This window comes from Taudactylus pleione, unplaced genomic scaffold, assembly GCF_031769625.1.
Source record: "Taudactylus pleione unplaced genomic scaffold, aTauple2 ptg000117l, whole genome shotgun sequence".
NCBI classification, from domain to species: domain Eukaryota; kingdom Metazoa; phylum Chordata; class Amphibia; order Anura; family Myobatrachidae; genus Taudactylus; species Taudactylus pleione.
Genome location: NW_028284519.1, coordinates 21,250,947 through 21,276,250, shown reverse-complemented (window position 1 = coordinate 21,276,250; position 25,304 = coordinate 21,250,947). Strand labels below are relative to the sequence as shown.

The following is a 25,304-nucleotide window of genomic DNA, read 5'->3' as shown; positions in this document are numbered from 1 at the left end:
CTGTGCTGGGAGAAAATACATTGCTGCGCTCTCTGCCATTGATGGCGGAGAACCATTGAACCTCTGTCATTGATGGCAAACCAAGGATGGTTGCTAACTATCGATGGCCAATGGCTATCCCTGCTTTCTACACACAAATGTCCCGCATGTAATAAAAGTCGTAAAGTCTTCTCACTATTGTAATTAAGTTAAACTATAAATGAGAATAAAGCAAGCTGTAGTTTAGGAGACAGAGAACTTTAATTCAATAAAAGGAGTGATTCTGAAGTAATAGGTGGTTGGACTTTTTCACATTTTTCCACATTTCTGCAAACCTAGACACACTTTTGGTTCAGGCATCACAAGTGGAGAGTAGGAGTACACCTTGCAACGCTCTGAACATACATGTTGGAGCACCAGTGCAAAACCAAGGCAATCTAGAATGGACATCCACTGAACTATGCAAATTAGGTCCACAGGAGGCAGCCATTTTGTGAGTTAAAACATACAGGACTATACAGCCTATCAAATCACTGGAAACTTGTGACAGCACAGCCTCAATGATGTCACTAGTACCCAGTGAACTGATGGGCTGAATTTTGGTTCAGCCCATTAAAATGGCTTCCACCTCTGAGTGTATTTGACAGGTTCACTGTAAACAGCCAAGTGAGTTCTATGAGTTAAAAATAAGGTGCTTCATATTTACAGATAACACAATGCACTGAGGTATTACCATGTAAGGTAAATGTGTTTGGCTGTTTTAAGGCAACGTAAAACTGACATAAGAAAGATTCCCTGCACATATCAATTTCAACAATACATGTGTATAATTTGATCATTGGTTTCACAGTGATCCTCAGTGGCACTACACTGGCTAGATAATCTGCCATAACTCTACATTTATATCATCTTATGACAAAGACTAATGGATAACTGCTTTCTTTGGCTTCATTTACATACAGGATTAAAATTATTGCAGTTTTAAAGTGCTTGTTCAGGCACAAATGGATTAGGCAAGAACACTGGCTGATGTATGCGTCTGATGAAAAAATCAAGACAAATATTTAATTAGCCGCGAAAAGTGCCGTCTGGCGAAAAGCTGAATGAATTAGCCTCATTCGCCCTATTCAATTGTAAAGCAGGCGAAAACGCGGATAGGCGAATGTGTTACAAAGCAAAACTAGCGAAAAGTACATTTTTTGGGGGGGGAAATTGGTCTGTACCCAATAAAAAGGCTTTAGTGACCCTGGGAATTAATATAGAATAGTTGTAGTAGCCCTAATAAAACTATTTAGTGAATTTATTTTGAGGCAAAGGGCTGTTATATGCATATTTGCATATGTGTGAAAAAATGATAGAAAGCTATGTTTTTTTTCCAGAAAAATAAGTACCGTAGTTAAATTTGGGGCACCTGAAAATGGGTTCTAGTATATTTTGATGTTTCTAAAATGAAGATTTAAATACATTTAAAAATACACCTGCTGCAAGCTGCAATTTCAAAAACCCCTGTTTCATCCATATAGCCCCCAAAGTACCAGGCCCCCCACTTTTTACCCATTTACCAACATTTTTTACATTTTCGCCCCAAACATGTCATTTTTCGGGAGTTTTAATTTTTTTTTTGACTGATTAGTCCTTATGGGGGGTGGCCAAAGGGTTCTGGATGAAATCCCCACATTTGCACCCCAAAATAGCGATTTTGCACTTCCAAATTCGCTTGCCTATATGTGGAAACACTTTTTCGCCTATTTTCCATATAAAGTTTTGCGTAGGCAACAACGTCCTGGAATTGAATACAGATAAAAGTAGAAAACATGCGAAAAGCGCATATCGACAAAAACTTTTCTCCAAACTGCACTTTTGCGGCTATTTGAATGCGGCCCTGTGGCGTCGGTGCAGAGCTGAGGTTTACCCTGCTTGCGAGCATATCTGGCGTATTTTGCACTGTCCGTGTTCCGAAACTAAGTAATGGGCCTGATTCGGAGGTGGACGCAGTTGCAGCCGCGACTGTCCTCTTTTGCCGTGGCCACGTCTATTGAAATTCCGCGCCCAATGGTCTTCCTACTGAGAGGCCCACCACCTGCGGCACTAATCCATTGCGGTGCGTATTAAAACACACCATCGGTCACACCAACGAAGATTGCACCAGCCCTATGGCGGTACAGAATCTCCATCTGTACATGGGCGTTTGTGTCAGTGCAACTGCGTCTTTACACTCCGTCACTGTCCGCGACATACCTGGGTCTGGCTAGGCACCCCCATTACCTCCCAGAAACGCCCGCCCGAAATTGCCTCTTTCTGCGTTTATATTGATTCTGCTTCTCTCGGCGATAACCATCGGGACTCATGCACAGTAATTCCAACATCGGCCAACTGCGCGAGTATCAGCACTGCGTGCGGTTAGCGTTGCACCTCTGAAACAGGCCCAATGTGTGTTGTACACATTTCAGGTCGCATCTCCTCTTGCTACCGAAGGGGCATAGCTGGGCTGTAACACGGCGTTCTCCTATAGTGACAGCGTTTCAACGGAATAGCCATGCAGCACTTCCAGGCGCATCGCTGGCACCAAGTATAGGCTGACGATCGCGACTGGTATCACACAGAGCATGCGGATAGGGGAGGTCCTCCCGCACAAGGCTGCATCCAGATGAACACAACTATGATGAAGTTTCACAGCATCATCAGCAAGACTGAAATAAATGACCCTGGAGTGGGCAATATACAGTGCCTGCTGTACAGTGCAACCTCCTGACATAGGTGCCAGTCAGAGTGTGACTGTACATAAGAAGCATTACAGCGTTCCACTATAGCTGATGGTCTCATATATTTCATTATGGACCAATACAAATATAAAGCAAATTATGTTGTGCTACAAGTAGATTGGGCTCTATCTTGGTTCATACGTTTGGCTGTGTTAAACATTTGATGAAGAAGATAACTAGAGACTCTAAAAAGATCTATTAAATGGTTGAACACATTAAATGTGTCTCTCTCTCTTCCCCATATATAAAATGGGACAATCTAGAGACACAGAAGTGAAGGAAGAGATGAGAGGTGCTGTAAAACAAGAAGTAGCTTTGTTCATTTTTTTAGTTTACTTTGATCAACTGAACAGGATTGCCTTGTGTAGACTGAGGCAAGGCACTGGTCGGTGTGGCAGTCCTGCAGCGACCTCTCTACCTCTGCTGATGAGGTAGCTACCTGCAGAGGAGATGTGTAGCAGTACTGTATAAGCGTGGTCACCACTGCTGTATAAGAGCTGGCACTCCGTTACACAATGGACAAGGCAGTCTGCCTTCACATCACACATTTCTGAAAAGATTAAAGTAAACCAAGGACAGATGAGAAAAAAATTCCCAGGTTCCTTCCCGAGACACCTATTTCAGTCCATTTTCAGGTAAAGCTAGAAGTTCCTCGGCTATTCCATTTAGTCCATTTTCTACCAGTGCGTCCACAAGTCTCTGTACTGTGGCTTTCCTCCCCTCGCAATCAATGAAACGTCGTAGCATCTGGTAGGCCTGTTCGTACAAACCTTCTTTCTCATGTTCAAAAGCCAGGTTTTCTATGGCGGGATCTCTTAGGGCGCGGCAGTCTGTCTTCAGCGTCCTGCCCACTTTCTTCCAGGACTTGCCCACCGAATTGGCAAACAGCTGGTGATGTGCAGGAGTCAGAGGCCGGTCAACTGAAACAGTCACATCCATTAGTGATAGTTGAAGAGAGATCGAGGATGAAATGAGAAGGAGAGAAATATAATTAGAGAGTTCTCAGAATAAACTGCACTTTGCTCATTTCCAGAATACATTGATCGCTATCATTAACTTTATGTCCCTGTAACAGTCTCTATAAGAATCTGTACATCACATATAATGCTATAAATAACACTCATTGAGGGACATTTATGAAAACTGGTACAAAGGAAAAAGGGGGTATTGTCTATAGCAACCAGATTCTTTCATTTACTCCAGTGCTCTTTAGAAAATGAAAAGGAAACATCTGATTGACTGAAATGGGTAACACAACCATTTTTGTTTGCTGCTCCATACAGTGCATCCGGAAAGTATTCACAACGCTTCACTTTTTCCACATTTTGTTATGTTACAGCCTTATTCCAAAATGGACTCATTTTTTGTCATCAAAATTCTACACACAATACCCCATAATGACAACAACATGTAAAGTTTTTTTTTTAGATTTTTGCTAATTTAATAATAAAAACAAACAAACTAAGAAATCACATGTACATAAGTATTCACAACCTTTGCTCAATACTTTGTTGATGCACCTTTGGCAGCAATTACAGCCTCAAGTCTTTTTGAATATGATGCCACAAGAAATTGCTGCATTCATCTTTCCCTCTATCATGACTAGTCTCCCAGTTCCTGCCGCTGAAAAACATCCCCACAGCATGATGCTACCACCACCATGCTTCACTGTAGGGATGGTATTTGTCTGGTGATGAGCGGTGCCTGGTTTGCTCCAAACATAACGCCTGGCATTCACGCCAAAAGAGTTCAATCTTTGTCTCATCAGACCAGAGAGTCCTTCAGGTGCATTTTGTCAAACTCCAGGTGAGCTGCCATGTGCTTTTTACTAAGGAGTGGCTTCCGTATGGCAACTCTAATATACAGGCCTGATTGGTGGATTGCTGCAGAGATGGTTGTACTTCTGGAAGGTTCTCCTCTCTCCACAGAGGAATGCAGTAGCTCTGACAGAGTGACCATAGGGTTCTTGGTCACCTCCCTGACTAGGGCCCTTCTCCCACGATCACTCAGTTTAGACGGCCGACCAACTCTAGGAAGAGTCCTGGTGGTTCCGAACTTCTTCCATTTACGGATGATGGAGGCCACTGTGCTCATTGGGACCTTCAAAGCAGCAGATATTTTTCTGTACCCTTCCCCAGATTTGTACCTCGAGAAAATCCTGTCTCGGAGGTCTACAGACAATTCCTTGGACTTAATGCTTGGTTTGTGCTCTGACAAGCATTGTGAAGTGTGGTACCTTATATAGACAGGTGTATGCAGGGCCAGTGCAAGGTTTCTGGGTGCCCTAGGCAACATTTCACCAACCGCCCATCGCCCTCCAATTCATAATATGCCATGAATCAGTCTCCCCAGTTTATAATATGCCACACAGCAGTGCCCAAAATTCATAATATTCTATATAAAAGTTTCCACACAGCAGAGGACCAAAATCATAATGTACCTCATAACACTGCAAATTCATAAAATGCCACAAAGCGCTGTGCCACAAATTCATTACATGCCACTAATTTTTTTTTTTGTGGACTCAGTGGTGCCCTCTTTGGCCAGCTCCTCTAGGCAGCTGACTAAACCTGCCTAATGGTAGCACCGACCCTGGGTGTATGCCTTTCAAAATCATGTCCAGTCAACTGAATTTACCACAGGTGGACTCCAATTAAACTGTAGGAACATCTCAAGGATAATCAGTGGAAACAGGATGCACCTGAGCTCAATTTTGAGCTTCATGGCAAAGGCCGTCAATACTTATGTACATGTGATTTCTTAGTGTTTTTTTTTTTTTTTTATTAAATTTACAAAAAAACTTTTTACACGTTGTCATTATGGGGTATTGTATGTAGAATTTTGAGGACAAAAATGAATTTATTCCATGGTGGAATACGGTTGAAACATAACAAAATGTGGAAAATGTGAAGCGTTGTGAATACTTTCCGGATGTACTGTAGGTATCACTCAATACATTTTGCCTATGTCTACATCATTTATAAGGCAACAGTATTTTTCTTTGGTGTGTTTTGCATTCAACAGTCAATACATTTTCTGCACTTGAGTACGGTCTTTCAAGGAGATGTATCAAATCTTGCAAAGAGAAAGTGGAGAGAGATAAAGTACCAACCAATCAGCTTCTACCTGTCCCTTTACATATCTCTCTCCCTTTAAATTACTGCATAAAGTACTTGAGTTTCTCACTTTGGCCGGGATGTACTAAGGTTGTGGTGTCCATTCCGCCAGTCACCGCAACCTTACTAACCGCATATGTACTAACATATGCGATTAGTATCGCAAAGGACAGCTCTTGCGATAAGAGCTGCCCTTTGCGAAGCAGCCGATGCCTGGTGACTGGGTCTCCGTGGGACCCCGCCCCCTCCGAGCCCCGGGAGCTTCCTGCTGGTCACATGTGCAGGAAGCCCCGGGCTCCTCCTCCTCCTCCCTGCACCCGGAAGAAGACTAGGAGGAGGCGGAGGACCCAGGAGGAGCGTGGGCCGGCGACCATGGAGAGCAGGTGAGTGGGGGCCAGCGCTGGGCAACAGCAGCGAACCATTGGGAGCAGGGAGCGGTAAGAAGCCCATAGGCTTCTATAGGGCAACGCCAGGTTTTTCTGTCGTTACCCTCTGCACCGATAAAAGTGTGGCCGAGCCTTAGTACATATGGAAATGCGGTAAAAACCCTGAAAACTGGGTTTTTACCGCATTTTTCCTTTAGTACATCCCGGCCTTTATTATACTTGGAAGTCAGATTTCTTGCTATTGCTCTTTAGACTGAACCCACCCCCCCCTCAGTGAATTGCACTTATAAAGCCTGATGTACTTTCTATTGTAGAAAATAGGGGTAACTGAAGGCCTTTTGAAATGATATTGCCTGGATAATAAAGTCACCTGTCCTTCAACTTGTCAACCATGGAATTCCTCTGTATAAGCTTCTGCAACACTGCTATACAAGGTATGGTATACATTATTAGCTAAGTAACACCATACTTGCTGACTTCCTGGGGGTAGCCAAGTTGGCTCAGTGGAGGAGGGAGGAAAATGTTGCAGAAAAGTGGGTGGACAGGTGGGTGTGATGACGCAATTGCAATAACTTAGGCAACTTTTAATATTCTTTTATTTGACATAACCCCACAAAAAAAAAAAAAAATGCTTGCATAAGTTGATCATTACGTCCCTGACAGTTGTACATTCATTATGGAACACATTCAACGTGAGTCATGTGACATATGTGACATCACTACTCACCAAATATAAGAATAACATACTCATGTCACTGGTGTACTACAATAATCTTCTTTACTCAAATCTAGATTAAATGTCAGTTACGCAACCCAAGAGAGAACTCACCATATTCTTGTCCAAGGAATTGGAAGGTGTTTCCCTCAGATGGTCCATGAAGAGTGTGGGGTGGGGAGCCTTGACTGGATGGACACGGTGGGTAGCCTTGGCTGGAAGGACACGATGGGGATCCCTGGTTGGAAGGACAGCTGCTGCCCTGTGGAGTGACGGAACTCAGCGACAACTGCATTAAATTCCTGTCCAGCTCCGCAAGTTCATCATCCTTCTGATAACTGGGCTGAAGCACAAACAGATGGAGAACGTCAAAGACAATTTAATTTGGAGACGATACTCTCGGCTGCTCAACACCGCTCACTTTACTTCACACCCGTATGGTAAAATGAGCAGTACTGCAGTAGCATTGTATCGCCCATGCCATTCTGACAAGAGAATTGCAAACATCGCTCCGAAATTGAATTGCCCCCTCTGTGTGTTAATAGGACATCATCTGAGATATCTCTAGCTCTACCCTCTCAATATACAGTACTGTGCAAAAGGTTTAGGCAGGTGTGAAAAAAATGCGGCAAAGTAAGAATGCTTTCAAAAATAGAAGTGTTTATAGTTTATTTTTATTAATTAACAAAATGCAAAGTGAATGATCAGAAGAGAAATCTAAATCAAATCAATATTTGGTGTGACCACCCTTTGCCTTCAAAACAGCATCAATTCTTTTAGGTAAAACAAGAGATATGGTAAGACCTTTGTTATCTCTGTTTCTACGAAGTCCATAGGGTCCACAGGGTTGACCTTGGGGTATAGCTTGGATCTGGATCCACGGGCACCATACAGTTAAAGCTTTAGCTCCCAGGATGCACTTGGGTCCTCCTCTATACCCCGCCCCCGTGCCACAGGCACCTCAGTTGGTAAGTAGCCTAGGCCGAAGGAGGAGACTAAACAGAGAGAAGGAAGACTGGAACACACAAGAAACCATAACCACAGAAATGGGAGACGGAAACACCGGTGACCAGTACCACAGCCCATTTGAAGCCAGGTGCGTCAGGGCGGGCGCCCTGTGGACCCTATGGACTTCGTAGAAACAGAGATAACAAAGGTAAGTTCTTACCATATCTCTTGTTTTCTACTTCAGGGTCCATAGGGGGTCCACAGGGTTGAACTTGGGGATGTCCCAAAGCAGTTCAACTAAGGGCGGGGACGCTCCTGAGCAGAAAGGAGAATCCTGCGCCCGAAGGATGCATCCTGAGAGGCAAAGGTGTCAAACGCATAAAACCTCAAAAATGTCTGAATTGAAGACCAAGTGGCTGCCTTGCACAGCTTAACAGCGGAGGCACCACGTCTAGCAGCCCAAGAATGGCCTACAGACCGAGTGGAATGAGCCTTAACCGAGGCTGGAACAGGCAAACGTTCCTGTATATAAGCCTCCCTAATAACAGAACAAAGCCAACAGGCTAAAGTTTGTTTGTTGGCAGGCCAACCCCTCTTATGGAAACCCAAGAGGATGAACAACGAATCGGACTTCCTAACAGAGGCCGTCTGTTCAACATAAATTCTGAGAGCCCGGACCACGTCCGGCGAAGCCTCGCCAGCCGGAAGACCCGGAGCCTGAAAAGCTGGTACCACAAGTTCCTGATTTATGTGGAACTTAGAAACCACTTTAGGCAAAAACTCAGGACGGGTGCGAAGCACAGCCCTGTCCTGATGAAAAATCAGGAAGGGGGGGCTACAGGAAAGTGCCCCCAACTCGGATACCCTCCTGGCCGAAGCAAGAGCCAGGAGAAACACAGTCTTAAGTGTTAACCACTTGAGGTCAACCGACTCAAGAGGCTCAAAAGGAGGTCCCTGCAGGACCCGAAGAATCACCGCCAAGTCCCACGGAGGCACTGGAGGCACAAAGGGAGGCTGGATCCTCAGCACACCTTGGAACTAGGTGTGAACGTCAGGCAGTGAGGCAATCCTTCGTTGGAACCACACTGACAGGGCCGATACATGAACTTTTAGGGAAGCAAGCCGTAAGCCCAGGTCAAGACCTGACTGCAGAAATGCCAAGATCCTAGAAACTCTGAACACCTGAAGGTCATAGCTTCTAGACTCGCACCATTGAAAGTAAGTGTGCCACACTCTGTGGTAAATCCGTGCAGAGGCAGGTTTACATGCCCTAAGCATGGTACTGTTGACAGAGCCTGAAAAGCCCCGGGACCTTAAGACGGCTGTCTCAAGAGCCATGCCGTCAAAGACAGTCGACCCAGATCCGGGTAAAGGCAGGGACCCTGAGACAGCAGATCCCGACGTTGAAGCAGAAGGTATGGAGCGTCTACAGACAGGCCCCTGTTCTGAGTACCCGAGGGAGCAGGGAGATTGGAGGAAACAGATACGCTAGGTGAAACGACCATTTCACTGACAACGCATCCACTAGGCTTGCGCCAGCGTCCCTTGTCCTTGAGCCGTATATGGGCAACTTGTAATTGTGACGAGAGGCCATCAGGTCAGTTCCGGCAGTCCCCACTTGTCCACGAGAAGTTGAAACACCTCTGGTTGAAGCAACCATTCCCCAGGATGCACGTCGTGACGGCTGAGGAAGTCTGCCTCCCAATTGAGGACTCCCGGGATGAAGACTGCCGATATTGCTGGAAGGTGGCACTCCACCCAAGTCAGGATTTGGGACACTTCCGACATCGCAGCTCAACTGCGAGTTCCTCCCTGGTGATTTATGTATGCCACCGTGGTGGCATTTTCTGATCGCAACTGAACTGCTCTTCAGAGAATGGTGCCTGACACCAGAAGAGCACGGTACACTGCCCGTAGTTCTAGAATGTTTATGGGAAGTACGGCCTCCTCCGCCGACCAACGGCCCTGAAGAGACAACGAGCCGGTCACTGCTCCTCAACCCCGGAGACTGGCATCTGTCGTGAGCAGAACCCAGTCCGGAATCCAAAAGGGGCGACCCTGGCTGAGATGAGCTGACTGCAGCCACCACGCCAAGGACCGGCGCACTTCCGGGGACAATACCAGCATCTGGGATCGGATCCGGCGGGACAACCCGTTCCATTCCACAAGAATCTGCCCCTGCAGGGGTCTGGAATGGAACTGGGCGAACTCCACCATGTCGAATGCCGACACCATGGACCCCAGGACTCATTGCCGAATGTATTGACACCCTGCCACTGCTTAGGCAACCGTGTATCCTCAGTTGTAGGGAGGATACCTTTTCCAGAGTCAAGAAAATCCTTTGTTGACTGGAGTCCAGAAGTGCTCCCAGATGGACCATCCGTTGAGATGGGATCAGAGACGACTTCTTCCAATTTATTAACCACCCATGTGCTTGAAGACAAGCAATTGTCAGGTGTAGATGATGAAGAAGCACCTCCGGGGAACTCGCCAGCAGCAGCAGATCGTCCAGGTACGGCAGCAGCCGTATACCCTGACCCCGAAGGTGGGCAGCCATGACTGCCCTCACCTTGGTGAAAACCTTCGGAGCCGTGGAAAGAACGAAAGGCAACGCCCGAAATTGGTAGTGATGGTTTAGGATATGTCGAAGCTGAATAATTGAGTGAGACAAGTTCAGTTTAAAATTTAATCGCAGCGACGCCATTTTGGAAATGAGATCACAAGACACCATTTTGTGTGGTCAGCATTAATTCAAGTTATAACCCATTAACTAAGAACAGATGGCAATGTTTTTGTTAACACCAAGGGCAACGGGAAAAAACCAGCTTTCTAAGTAGATAAGGAGAGACAATGGGTATTTTTACATACAAATTGGGAATCCCGGGATGCAGATAAAGTATAGTTGTGGCAATTGTAATATAATATCTACACAATTGCATTTGCCTGAATACTAGACAAGATGTCTCCTAATCCCATAGTTTGAGGTGATAATACATTTGCACTTCACACAAGTGTCTGTGAGAACAAAAGAGGTTTTGTTTTCCTTTGAACACAGCAGGTGGGGGCCTGCTGACAGAGGGCATGTCGAATTACAACCCTCAACCATTCACACTGCTGGAGGTTCACTTCGTGTATGAGAGATTATGCACTTAAATCTCACCCATTAATAACTAGCGTCCTTGTATCAAACCCCAAATAGCCACACACTACATATTCGCACATAAGGTTCCATAAGCATCAAAATGTATGATTCAAGTTGGTTAAGTTAGTTTAAATGCTAAGAAATAGAGGTTTTTGATATCTAAGGTATTATATATGATAAGCAAGGTATGTTTGATCTCGTTCTGATGCCTACGCTTTTTACAGAATCCCGGTGTTATCGGTGGAGAGATCGCATCATGCAAACTCAAGTTATGGATCGCAGAATTTATAAGCAACAAAATGTTTTAGTTGATGGAATGTTACAGGAGGCGTTACCAGAAAGACCCCGGCTGTTAGAGGCAGGAAAAGTTTATTTGAAACAACCTGTTAAGTGTGTCGTTACATATGCTCCTCCTCTGGGAACCAATGAGATCAGCAGGAAGTTTCCCCTTTGTCCTGTTTTAGTCTGGGGGGGGGAATAAATACATGTGTCCAAACACTGGTTTGGTAGTTCATGCTGAATTTTGGGTGAGCTGAGGATATCTAGTGAGAAGTCTATCTCTGGATCCAGAGGCGCAGCGTATGTATAACCGTACTTGGCCTGTATTATTTCCTTTTACGCCTAAATTATGTATGTATAGATTGCGTGTAACTGACTGTACTTTTACCTGAATAATACTTGTGAGTTGGAACCACAAGATTCCACTCCGGTCTTTATTTGCGGTCATACTGCGTACGCAATTAGCGTTGTCTTAGAGGTTTTTAGGCAGGGTTTTGTCTTAGAGGCTCTAGGCAGGTGAATCTTAGAGGTTTATAGGAAGGAATATATTAAAAGGTTTATTTAAAATTTAACAGATAGCAAACCTCAGGTACCGCTAATGTGCCGGTGCCACGGGCACATGGAGATAGGTGTCCTGGATAACGAGGGAGACCATGAAGTCCCCTGGTTCCATCGCCAGGATGATGGATCACCATGTTTCCATCCTGAACCTGGGAACTCTGAGGTACTTGTTCTGAGACCTTAAATTCAGAATAGGGCCATGAGACCCATTGGGTCTCTGCACCAGAAACAGAGATGCGAAGCTATGGACTCGTCCAGCGAAGGACTCGTGCAAAAAAAATTGGTGGGGCGGCCTGCACCGAAACGACAGGGCGTACCCCTGAGAGACTACTTCTCGAACTCAAGCATCCGTGGTGGTACTGAACCAACACTGGGCGAATCTGAGAAGTCGGCCTCCCACTCTGGGGTCCCCCAGGGAGAGGCCCGTCCCGTCAGGCAGCAGGTTTATCCTCCTGTTTGGAAGAGGGGCGCCAAGCATTCCATATGCTTCTTGGGTTTGGATGAGGCTTTGGTCGCTGAATGTCTCGGGATGGACTGGCCCTTGGCCTTACCCTGAACCCGAAAGGACCGAACGGCAGTGCTCCTCACCCTAGCCGGCGCAGAAGCCGAAGGGAGGAAAGCCGACTTGGACTTAGCCAAGGTATCCACTATTTTGTCCAAATCCGGACCAAATTGCAAATCTCCATTAAAGGGGAGAGCCTCCAGACCCTTTTAGAGTCCGCATCAGCCCTCCAGGACCGCAGCCACAAGGATCTCCGAGCAGACACAGCCGCAGCCGAAACTCTAGAGGTTAACATGCTTGCGTCCAATGACGCTTCCCCAATATAGGAAGCGGCATCCCTCATTTGTGCCACTAATGCTCTCTGAACATCCGGAACATCGTCCGTAAGAGAATCCTCCAAGGCATTGGCCCAGTTCTCAATGGCTTTAGCCACCCAGGAAATGGCCATGGACGGTCGCGCCACCGCTCCGGAGAGCGAGTAAATGGACTTCAAACAAATCTCCTTTCCTGTCCATTGGATCCTTTAAAGAGGAAATAGATGGCAATGGTAGCGTAGCGGTTTTAACCAAGCGAGTGACATGTGAATCCACCGCCGGTGGAGTCTCCCATTTCCTGCAATGATCCTCAGGAAAGGGATAATGAGAAGCCAACCTTTTCTGCGGTTGGAATCTCTTGCTGGGTAATTGCCAGGCCACCGCCATATGATCCGCCAACTGATCGGACAGAGGGAACACATTAGAAGTAACCTTTGCTTTCTTGAAGTCAGGAAACTTCGACTTAGGGACCGGTGCCTCCTCTTCTATATTGAGAATAGCCCGCACCGCCCTAACTAATGCTGGAACATTAATGGAGGACCTAGGCTCAACCTCCTGTCCCACAGCACCCAAATCAGAATCCTCATGGACCTCTCCATCATCTGAAGAGGGATCCGATTCTGATACCTGCGCAGTGAGTAAACCCACAACAGGCCGCTAGGTCGCCTTCTGTGGCACATCACCCTGCAAAAATGACTGAAATGTCGAGGATGAGGCCGCCAAACACTGTACCGAGTTGGAGAGAACATCCACCCAAGGTGGAGGAGCCGACTGAGGGAAGCTCTGAAAAGGCACTACAGACTGTTGTGATACAGGGGGAGGCTGGACATACACAGGCAGCCCCGAATACGGTCTCACAGTCTGGGCCCCGGAGGGAGACCGCAATACCTGCGGAATATCCGGGGAATGGGAGATAGAGTGCTGGGACAATGCCCCAGAAGTGGTCACTGTAGGGATCGACATCTGCAATAGATGTCAGCACTTGTGAAAACATCGCCCAAGGGGGGTCCTGCTGCATAGGGGGTATAGAGGGGCCTGGTGCCAGCTGGCACTGCCCGCAAAGACCATCCTGAGATAAATCCCCCCCATTAACACCAGCAGAACAGCGTCTGCAGGAAAGCAACACAGGAGCCCCGGAGTGCTCAGTCTCCTCATCAGACATGATACAGTAAGTATGCAATAAATACTTATCAGCAGAGGACATACGGTGTTAACACCCCCGCACTCACCAGCATGCAACACAAACAGGCCCAAAAATATGGTACTGTGTAGCACACCACAGTATGTGACTGACCTCACAAATACATGATTTATAAAAGTGAGGTTAATAGAAAACGCCCCTCCCCCACACACCTTCGGGCTGTAGGAGAAGCAAAGGGATAGATATAAGCTGACAGCAATTAGAGAATAAGTACAGACAGCAGCACTAGCAAAGTCACATACAATGCAGGAAGATTGTACTTACTGCACCAATCGCTACCCTCAACCACCCAGATTCAGTGTCTGGGGGGAGTTAAAGCGCCGTGTACACTGTCCTTTTGGTGGGGAGAGGTACACAGGGGGACCTGACCATGCACCTGCCTGGGAGCCTGCGTTAGTCGGAGAGCTCTGAGGAGGAGTGGCCAGCAGAGGAGCAGCTCAGCGACGCCAGTACACATGAGAAAAGGCGCGCTGAGCTGAGGGGAGGAGCCGCTAAACCAGGGAAGGCTGCCTCCCCTGGCTAGTATTTAACCCCAGGGATGCCGGTTCCCCTCCGGAACTTATACCCTGGTGGTCCAGCGGAGCACGGGGTATGCCTGCATGAGGGGGAGCCCGCCGCCGCTACTAGCGCCGCCGGTCTGTCCCCAGAGACCGGCGGCAACTGACTGCATTTATCCCCGCGAGCGGCACTAAGAGCGCTGCTCGCGGCTTACCTGTTCCCCGTAGAGTCCGGCAGCAGTCAGAGGGAGGACCCGGAGTCATGCTAGAACTAACTCCGGGGTCCCGCTGCGATCGCCAGATCAGTACTGGCGTCGCAGCGCCAGCGGGGTGTTGAAGCGGCAGCATGGACCTTCAGAAGGACAGTCCTATGCTGCCGCATTAAGTGTAAAGCAATAGAGAAAAAAATAAAAAACTTTTCTTCTATAAAAATAAAGCTTAGGGGCTGCTCCTGCAGCCCCACTGCACAGTGCAACCGACTTCGGCCGGCACCAAACTGAAACTGAGGTGCCTGTGGCTCGGGGGCGGGGTATAGAGGAGGACCCAAGTGCATCCTGGGAGCTAAAGCTTTAACTGTATGGTGCCCGTGGATCCAGATCCAAGCTATACCCCAAGGTCAACCCTGTGGACCCCCTATGGACCCTGAAGTAGAAAGTACACTTGCACATGTTTGAAGAAACTCAGCAGGGAGAACTAACCACAGATCTGTGGCTGTAGGCTTGCTCAGATCCTTCTGTCTCTTCATCTAATTCCAGACAGACTTAATGATGAGATCAGGGCTCTGTGGGGGCCATATCATCACTTCCAGGACTCCTTGTTCTTCTTTACGCTGAAGATAGTTCTTAATGACATTGGCTGTATGTTTGAGGTCGTTGTCCTGCTGCACAATAAATTTGGGGCCAATCAGACGCCTCCCTAATGGTATTGTATGATGGATAAGAATCTGCCTGTATTTCTCAGCATTAAGGACACCATTAATCCTGACCAAATGCCCAACCCCATTTGCCGAAATGCAGCCCCAAACTTGCAAGGAAATTCCACAATGCTTCACTGTTGCCTGCAGACACTCATTGTTGTACCCACTCCAGCCCATCTCTCCAAGATGTTTGGAACAACCTCCCTGCTGAGTTCCTTCAAAAACTGTGTGCAAGTGTACCTAGAAGAATTGATGCTGTTTTGAAGGCAAAGAGTGGTTACAACAAATATGGATTTGCTTTAGATTTCTCTTCTGTTCATTCACTTTGCATTTTGTTAATTGATAAAAAGAAACTATTAACATTTCTATATTGAAAGCATTCTTACTTCGCAGCATTTTTCCACAGTACTGTGTATAATGTATAAAATGTTTTTGTCACTTGCCCTTACAACCAAAATAATGTATAATAGGAGCATTATCTTCTATAGATATCTAGACAACTACCTGTGCAGGTGTTAATGAGCTGCAAGAAGTAAGGACACAAAGAAGGTTGTAACTATAGATCCTGGAATTCTGAGGAATAATAGAAGGGTGAGGGAGAGAATTTATCTTTGTTACTCTGTCGAATGGAAATCTCCACTTCCTGCTCCTTGATAGGGACGAGCAGATAACTAATGGCAGCTCTATGATATTTTCTGTAATTATGCATGCTTGTCAAAATAATGATCTATAGATCTCTAGGGCCCTATTATAATACTTACAGCAGCTTTAAGATTTGCTGGACTAACCATAGATGAAGTTCATTCAATTTTTGATCCATTCAGCTAAAACTGCTGTAAATAGAGATCTATTATCACTACTTAATATTTTGAAGAGCCGTCAATCTTCGCTCACCAGTATCCGGTCGACAGCTAGAAGGGACACTATCATTATCAATATGTAGACTGAAATTTAGGTCGACATGGGCAAAATGTTGACACATCCAGAATGTCGATATTTAACATGTTGACGCAACAATTTTTTAGGGTTAAGTTGAAATAAAAAAATGTCGACATTAAGGTTTTGACATTTTTTAGCCATGTTGACCTTAATAGAGGTCTACATATTGATTGTCGATCTAATGACCGTACCAACATTCCAATTGTCAACATTTAGAACTTGACAAGTCATGAGACACCCTATCTCACCAGTGAAAGTGGAACAGGACAACGCGCCAGGGACATCAGTTAACACACTCGAGAATTTTAAGTATGAATGTCCATTTTGGTTTAGGTGAACAATCCTCTCGGCCCTCACTGATAACATCAATCAGTGAAGTCGTTTTGCTTTGGCGCACTCCAAGAAGCTGAATCGTCAAGCATAGATCCATCAGACAGCAGCAAAGACAGGGAAGAAGAACACCACATGAGGTCACATGTATAAATATGGCTGAGTGTAGTTTTTGCTAAATCCTGGGGCTAGCTCTTTTCCAGTCTTTGTTCATTTTGGTTTAACCACGTTTTAGCCTCAATGGTAAGTCTGCAGGTTCCTGGGGACTCCTACAGGACCACAAGTTATCAGGAGATTGGGTGAATGTGCACATTTTGAAAATGATTGCATTGATAAATCAATTCTAATGAATCATTACATACATAAGTTTCCTGAGTGTTCCAATGTCACAAATAACAAGAGATATGGTAAGAACTTACCTTTGTTATCTCTGTTTCTACGAAGTCCATAGGGTCCACAGGGTTGACCTTGGGGATATAGCTGGATCAGGATCCATGGGCAACACACAGTTAAGCTTTTAGCTCCCAGGATGCACTTGGGTCCTCCTCTATATCCCGCCCCCGAGCCACAGGCACCTCAGTTGGTAAGCAGCCTAGGCCGGAGGAGAATATGGAACAGAGAGAAGGAAGACTGGAACACACAAGAAACCATACTCACAGAAAAAGGAGACGGAAACACCGGTGACCAGCAACACAGCCCATTTGAAGCCAGGTGCGTCAGGGCGGGCGCCCTGTGGACCCTATGGACTTCGTAGAAACAGAGATAACAAAGGTAAGTTCTACTTCAGGGTCCATAGGGGGTCCACAGGGTTGACCTTGGGGATGTCCCAAAGCAGTTCAACTAAGGGCGGGGACGCTCCTGTGCAGAAAGGAGAATCCTGCGCCCGAAGGATGCATCCTGAGAGGCAAAGGTGTCAAACGCATAAAATCTTAGAAACGTTTGAACCGAAGACCAAGTGGCTGCCTTACACAGCTGAACAGCTGAGGCACCACGTTTAGCAGCCCAAGAAGGGCCCACAGAACGAGCGGAATGAGCCTTAACAGAGGCTGGAACAGGTAAATGCTCTCGTATCTAAGCCTCCCTAATAACAGAACAAAACCAACGGGCCAAAGTCTGTTTGTTGGCAGGCCAACCCCTCTTATGAAAACCAAAGAGGACAAACAAGGAGTCGGACTTTCGAACAGAAGCAGTCCGATCAACATAAACTCTGAGAGCACGGGCAATGTCCAACGAAGACTCCCCTGCTGTAAGATCAGGGGACTGAAAGGCTGGGACCACCAGTTCCTGATTGATATGGAACTTAGAGACAACCTTAGGTAAAAACTCAGGACGAGTGCGAAGCACTGCTCTGTCCTGGAGAAAATAATTAAGAAGGGGGGACTACATGAAAGTGCCCCCAACTCGGAAACCCTCCTTGCTAAAGCAATAGCCAGGAGAAACACAGTTTTAAGCGTTAGCAATTTGAGGTCAACTGACTCAAGAGACTCAAAGGGAGGTCCTTGCAGAACTCAAAGAACCACCGCCAAATCCCACGGTGCCACCGGAGGCACAAAGGGTGGCTGAATCCTGAGAACACCCTGGAAAAAAGTCTGTACATCCGGTAACATAGCAATTCTACGTTGGTACCAAACCGATAAAGCAGACACGTGCACCTTCAGAGAGGAAAGGCGTAAACCTAAGTCCAAACCCGACTGAAGAAAAGCCAGAATCCTTGAAACTCTGAATACCTGAGGATCATAAGTTTCTGGACTCACACCACTGAAAGTACGTGTGCCACACTCTATGGTAAATCCTTGCAGAAGCAGGCTTGCGTGCCCTCAGCATGGTAGAAATAACGGAACTAGAAAAGCCCCGGGACCTTAAGACGGCCGTCTCAAGCGCCACGCCGTCAAAGACAGACGACCCAGATCCGGGTAAAGGTAGGGCCCCTGAGACAACAAGTCCTGCCACTAAGGAGGAAGGTACGGAACGTCGATGGACAGACTCTGTAGGTTGGAGTACCACGGACGTCTTGGCCATGCTGGGGCCACCAGTACCAGAGTGCCTCCGTCCTGCTAGAACTTGCGCAGGACCCAAGGCAGAAGGGATATCGGAGGAAACAGATATGCCAGGTGAAACGTCCATCTGACCTACAGAGCGTCCACCAGACTGGCGCCGTCGTCCCTTGTCCTTGACCCGTACAACTGGTGATTGTGACGAGAGGCCATCAAGTCCATCTCCGGCAGTCCCTACTTGTCCATGAGTAGTTGGAATACCTCTGGATGAAGCGACCATTCCCCTGGATGCACGTCGTAACGGCTGAGGAAGTCTGCCTCCCAATTGAGGATTCCGGGAATGAAGACTGCAGAGATCGCTGGAAGGTGGCACTCCGCCCAGGTTAGGATGCGAGACACTTCTGCCATCGCAGCCCGGCTGCGAGTTCCTCCCTGGTGATTCATGTACGCCACCGTGGTGGCGTTGTCTGACTGCACTTGCACTGCCCTTCCGTGAAGAGTGGTGCCGGCCGACTGCAGAGCCCTGTACACGGCTCTTAGTTCCAGAACACTGATGGGGAGAGCCGCTTCCTCCGCTGTCCAACGACCCTGAAGTGACAAGGAGCCTGTCACCGCCCCCCAACCCCGAAGACTGGCATCTGTCGTGAGCAGAACCCAGTCCGGGATCCAAAAGGGGCGAACCTCGAAGGAGGTGAGCTGTTTAAAGCCAACAATTCAGGGACTGTCGTACATCCGGAGATAGCACCAGCGTCTGTGACCGGATCCGGTGAGGCAACCCATTCCAGTTTGCTAGAATCAGCCTCTGCAGAGGCCTGGAGTGAAACTGGGCAAATTCCACCATGTCGAATGCCGGCACCATGGAACCCAGCACTCTCATTGCCGAGTGTACCGAAAGACTGGCACAATCCAGGCAACTGCGTATCCGCAACTGTAGGGAAGATACCTTTTATGGAGTTAGAAAGATCCGCTGCTGACGAGAGTCTAGGAAGGCCCCCAGATGGACCATCTGCTGAGATGGGATCAGGGATGACTTCCTCTAATTTATTAACCACCCGTGCGTCTGCAGACAAGCCACCGTCAGTTGGAGATGTTGCAGCAGAACCTCCGGAGAGCTTGCCAGCAATAGGAGGTCGTCCAGATACGCTAACAACCGTACCCCCTGGTTCCGAAGGTGGGCAGCCATAACTGCCATCACCTTGGTGAACACCCTCGGCGCTGTGGAGAGCTCGGAACTGGTAGTGATGGTGCAACAGAGCGAACCGCAGATACCTCTGATGTGACGTTGCTATCGGCACATGGAGGTAAGCGTCCTGGATATCCAGGGAGACCATGTAATCCCCTGGTTCCATAGCCAGAATTATGGAACGCAAGGTTTCCATTCTGAACCTGGGAATCCTGAGAAACCTGTTCAGAGACTTTAAATTTAGAACGGGTCGATGGGAGCCATTGGGTTTCTGTACCAGAAACAGCAGAATAGTACCCCATCCCATGCTAAGATTGTGGAACAGGTACAATGACCCCTGCAGTCAGCAAGGAGTCTATAGCTTCCCTGATCAGCCTAGCCTTGGCTATGTCCTGAGAAGGACTCGTGCAGAAAAACTGGTGAGGCGGTCTGCGCCGAAAAGACAGGGCGTACCCCTGGGAGACCACTTCTCGCACCCAGGCATCGGTGGTGGTATTGAACCAGCTCTGGGCGAATTGAAACAGTCGGCCTCCCACTCTGGGATCCCCCAGAGGGAGGCCCGTCCCATCAGGCGGAAGGCTTATCTTCCTGTTTGGAAGAGGGACGCCTGGCACTCTAAGCTTGTTTCTTGGACCTAGCCAGTCTATCCACGATCCTATCCAAGTCTGGACCAAAAAGTAATTCCCCATTAAAAGGTAAGGCCTCCAGGCCCTTCTTTGAATCAGCGTCTGCTCTCCAGGACCTCAGCCATAAGGAGCGGCGGGCATGCACAGCCACAGCCGACACCCTAGAGGTTAGCAGACTAGCTTCCAAGGAAGCTTCTCCAATATAAGAAGCCGCATCACTCATCTGTCCTAGTAATGCCCTCTGGACTTCCTGAGTATCCTCAGGAAAAGTGTCCTCTAAGGCATTGGCCCAACCCTCAATGGCCTTAGCCACCCAGGAAATGGCCATGGACGGGCGAGCAATTGCTCCCGAGAGGGAATAAATAGACTTAAGGCAAGCCTCAACCTTTCTGTCCGTGGGATCCTTTAACGAGGAAACTGACGGTATTGGCAGCGTAGCACTCCTAATAAGGCGTGTGACGTGGCAATCCACCGCCGGTGGAGCTTCCCACTTCCTACAATGCGCCTCCGGGAATGGATAATTGGAAGCCAACCTCTTTTGAGGCACAAATCTCTTACTGGGTGTCTGCCAAGCCACCGCCATATGATCCGTTAATTGATCAGATAGGGGGAATACCGCCGAAGTCACCTTAGTTTTTTTTTTTTTTTTTTTTTTAAACTAGGGAATTTCTACTTATGTTCAGGTGCCTCATCCTCTATTAGGAGAATGGCACGCACCGCCCTAAACAGAGCTCGTACATTAATAGACGACCGAGATTCCAACTCCTGAGCCGAGGTGTACGAATCGGAGTCGTCCTGGACATCACCCTCATCTGAGGACCCCTCAGTGTCCGAAATCTGCGCCGCATGCAACTTATGTGCACGCTTAGATGCCCCTGCAGACCTGTCATTGTGCAGCATCGACTGAAAAGTCGATGATGCAGCTGCCAGACTCTGGACTGAACTGGAGAGCACGTCCACCCATGGTGGAGGAGCTGCAACATTGGCCTGGAAAGGCACCACAGACTGTTGTGTAGCAGGAGTGGCCTGAAAATAGATAGGCAATCCTGAATAAGGGTCCACAGTCTGTGACCCAGAGGAACTCTGCAATAATTGCGGGGTACCCTAGTAATGGGAAATGGTAGGCTGGGACAGAGTCCTCGTAGGATAGCAGACGAAGCCGCAAGGCGGTTCGCCAGAGACACCAGCACCTGTGAAAACATAGCCCATTGGTGGCTCCTGTGTCATAGGGGGTCTGGATTGACCAGGAGTCAACTGACACCGCTCACAAAGGCCATCCAGAGATGCCTCTTCCCTATGTGATCCCGCAGAGCAGCGCCTGCAGGAAAACAACACTGGAGTCCCGGAGTGCTCAACTTCACCCTCAGACATGACCAAATATAATGTACAGACAAAATATATATGGCAATAGAGGAAAAAAGAATTGCACTTCCCTGTGTGCTGAACAACAGTCCTGAATATGGCACTGTGTAGCACACAACTGTATGTGACAGACCTCACAAATACTTGATTTATATATGTGAGGTTAGTAGAAAAGCCCCTCCTCCACACCTGTAGGCTAAGGAAGAAGGAAAGAGATAGATGTAAGCTGACAGTAATAAGAGAAAAATACAGACAGCAGCACTAGCAAAAGTCACATACCATGCAGGACGATATACTCACTGCACCTTTACACTACACTCAACCGCCCAGATTCAGTGTCTTGGAGGGCTATAGTGCTGTGTACGCCGTCCTAACAGGGGAGAGGTACACAGGGGGACCGGTCCGCGTGCTCCCTGAGGGATCTGCGCTGCCACATGTAGAAAAAAATGGCCGCCAGAGACCTCAGAGGAGGAGTGGCCGAGTGAACTGCAGCTCAGGGACGCTAGACATGCAGGCTGAAAAGCGCGCTGAGCTGAGGGGAGGAGCCGCTGAACAGGGAAGGCTTCCTCCCCTGGCTGGCCATTAACCCCAGGGATGCTGGCTTCCCGCTTGCCGGTTATCCCTGGTGGTCTAGTGGTCCCACGGGTTATGGGGGGGCCCGCCGCCACTGCCAGCAGCCTCTGGTCTGTCCCCAGGACCGGAGGCTAAAGGACTGCGTTTTAAGGTATTCCGCTAGCCAGCGACGCGCGGCTTACCTGAATCCCCGGCGACTCCGGCAGCAGTCCTGGGAGGTAGACAGAGTCCGGCTAGTACGGACTCTGTCCTCCCGCCGCGATCCCCAGATCAGTACTGGCGTCGCGGCGCCAGTCGGGGATCAGAGCGGCAGCGTGGGCGTCTGTACAGACAGCCCTTCGCTGCCGTCTGTAGTAAACATAGAAACTAAAATAAATAAAATCTATTAGAAAATAAAAAGCTTCTGGGGGCTGCTCCTGCAGCCCCCCTGCGCGGTGACCGACTCCGGCCGGGCACCAACTTACACTGAGGTGCCTGTGGCTCGGGGCGGGATATAGAGGAGGACCCAAGTGCATCCTGGGAGCTAAAAGCTTAACTGTGTGGTGCCCATGGATCCTGATCCAGCTATATCCCCAAGGTCAACCCTGTGGACCCCCTATGGACCCTGAAGTAGAAAGATATTTAGTTCAAGTACTTTCACAGAAGCAATATATATCTGGCCAAGTTTCCAAAAGCTTAGAATATCTACAGTACTCTCTATTACCTTCAATGAGAAAATATACCGCAGACATTGGTCCTCTTTCTCTAAAATAGTGTCAAGTTTCTCTCCGTCAACATTAAGCTCCAAACGGACTTGCAGAGACTCCATAATCAGGCAACGACTGAGTTGGTTTTGTAGAAGCTGATGTAGCCTCCTCTTTCGGTAATCTTGGAGAAAACTCCTACAGGTCTCTTGTCCACAGAACTTGAGGTGAAGAATCAGTTCATGGTCACCTCTATTAATCTTTAGGATCTCAAGAGAATTGGTGGGACCTCTGGAAACCTCTGTGAACCAGAGACAAAATGGATAATCATGCTACACATAACTAAACTGCAGGCTGCATCTGATAATATTCATGGAAACAGGTCACAAAGTAAAATAGCCACAAACCCAACTATGAGGTCAAGCCAATAAGGTGCGAGTTGCCTTGTGTAAGCTGTTTTCAAGGCTAAATCACACAGTGAATTGCAGTTGCAATCCAATTCCAAACTTGAGGAAATTTGCGTTTTTTTGTGGGCATTCCCCTTTGGTGGTGAAAAGGTAGGAAAAATCTTTATTGTAAGATAAAAATGCCGGGACACAGCGCAGAACCCCTGGGACACCCCCCTACAGACTAGTCAGGCATTTGGAAGTTTTTAATTAGCTTAACTGGCCCATTAATTTGGCGGGGGGGGGGGGGGGGGGAAGAAAAAAAATGGCCTCAAATCACCTCAAAATCAACTTTTCCGCTAGTTTAAGCACCCCAAATGTAAACACAGTAGATGCACTAAGCTCTAAAAAGTGATAAAGTGGAGAGTGATAAACTGCCAGCCACTCAGCTCCTAACTGTCATGTCACAGGCTGTGTTTGAAAAATGACAATTAGGAGCTGATTGGTTGTTAATTTACCACTTCTAGAGCTTAGTACATCTGTCCCAGTATTTTATTTCAAATGAAAAATAACAGCTTTTTATTTATTTTTTTTGCAAAATTTAAAGTGGCCTAAAATGACCACCAAAAATCACCTTTTTTAAAAAATTTTTACATTTTTTTAGCATTTTTCATTTAATTCGTTTGTGATTAAATGAAAAACCTTTGCTTTTCATCTATGCACAAATGATACATTTGACACCGTTTAAAAACCTCCAATACTTTCCTTATAACCACTAACAGCTTTCTATATGATGCTGCTAACGAAGATGTCACTTTTTGGGGGACCAGGATGATTTCCCCACTTTTTCAATGCCCTTCTCCCAAGTCGCATGTTACAGAATATTTGCACACCCTCGCAGCGAGTAGCGCAAATAGGCATTTCTAATAGGATCTCGCATTTCTCGGGAGAGCGCATTCGTGTGATGTTTGTGAGTTTCAGAAGACAAACTCGCTTTTGCAAATACACACCCAATTGGGCTTAACCCATAGTTTTTGGTTGAACCAAAGTGGTCCATTCATTCAATGATCTAATTGTTTGACCAGAAAAAAACAACAACAACAACAACTTGCCGTTCTAATATTGTCCATTGAAAATTATTAAACCTAACCAGTTGCTTTTCTATTTTTTCTAGTCACATTTGATTCGACATCCCCATATAAAAATTTTAAATTATTATGTAGCCACTTTAAGCGTTAATCTAGTACACTGTATAAAACGATAGGTAGAATTATTGGATGAGGAGTGCTCCGCGCTTCCTCATATCCATAGAGTGCAACAGCCGACGGTCTCTAGGACCCGCAGCGGCTCAGCAGGAGGTCTGACCTGTGACATGCGCTACTGCGCATACGTGCCCAGCTGGCGCGCCTTTCCTTCTAAGCGTTCCATGATAGTGCACGTGCCCTTCGATACTTTGGTGTACAGCCAGCCATAGGAGCCACATACAGACCCCACAAGTACCCTGTACCACCAACACTTACATGGGGGTTATAGCACCACTAACCACCAACTTATCGCCCTGCGCACTATAACACCCAGCAGTACCCTTATGCTCCAGGCTGCTCCAGCATTCCCTGTGTCTCTATGCCAACTTGTTGTTCCATCTAATTAAATAAACCTGAAACGGGGTTAATATGTACCACTACCAGCACCCCTACTGTGTAACTCATGTAACATTCTGTGCACCCAGTGTACCCCCAGTGGTTATATACGTATATATTCACATCATACCATCTATCGGGTTATGGACCCCAGCGTCCTTCCCCAGTCACTCTGCCAAAAAGTCACGTACCCAGGCACACTCCACTATATTATGCTAATAAGAATCTGAATAGATGGTTTGATACATCTCGCACTATGGGGTAAATGTA

General features: G+C 47.3%; 1 protein-coding gene across 2 annotated transcripts in view; it reads right to left on the bottom strand.

The window, feature by feature from the left end:
- Nucleotides 1-221: 221 nt before the first annotated feature.
- The window catches only part of TRADD (TNFRSF1A associated via death domain), a 43,470-nt gene continuing 18,387 nt past the window's right edge, over nt 222-25,304 (bottom strand). For both annotated transcript variants that reach the window (XM_088471911.1, XM_088471912.1), the window contains exons 3-5: nt 23,029-23,309; nt 7,073-7,301; nt 222-3,661 (exon numbers count right to left, since the gene is read on the bottom strand). In XM_088471911.1, coding sequence (XP_088328037.1) covers nt 3,357-3,661; nt 7,073-7,301; nt 23,029-23,309 — 815 coding nt within the window. In that variant the 3' untranslated portion in view covers nt 222-3,356. The remainder of the gene's footprint in view (nt 3,662-7,072; nt 7,302-23,028; nt 23,310-25,304) is intronic.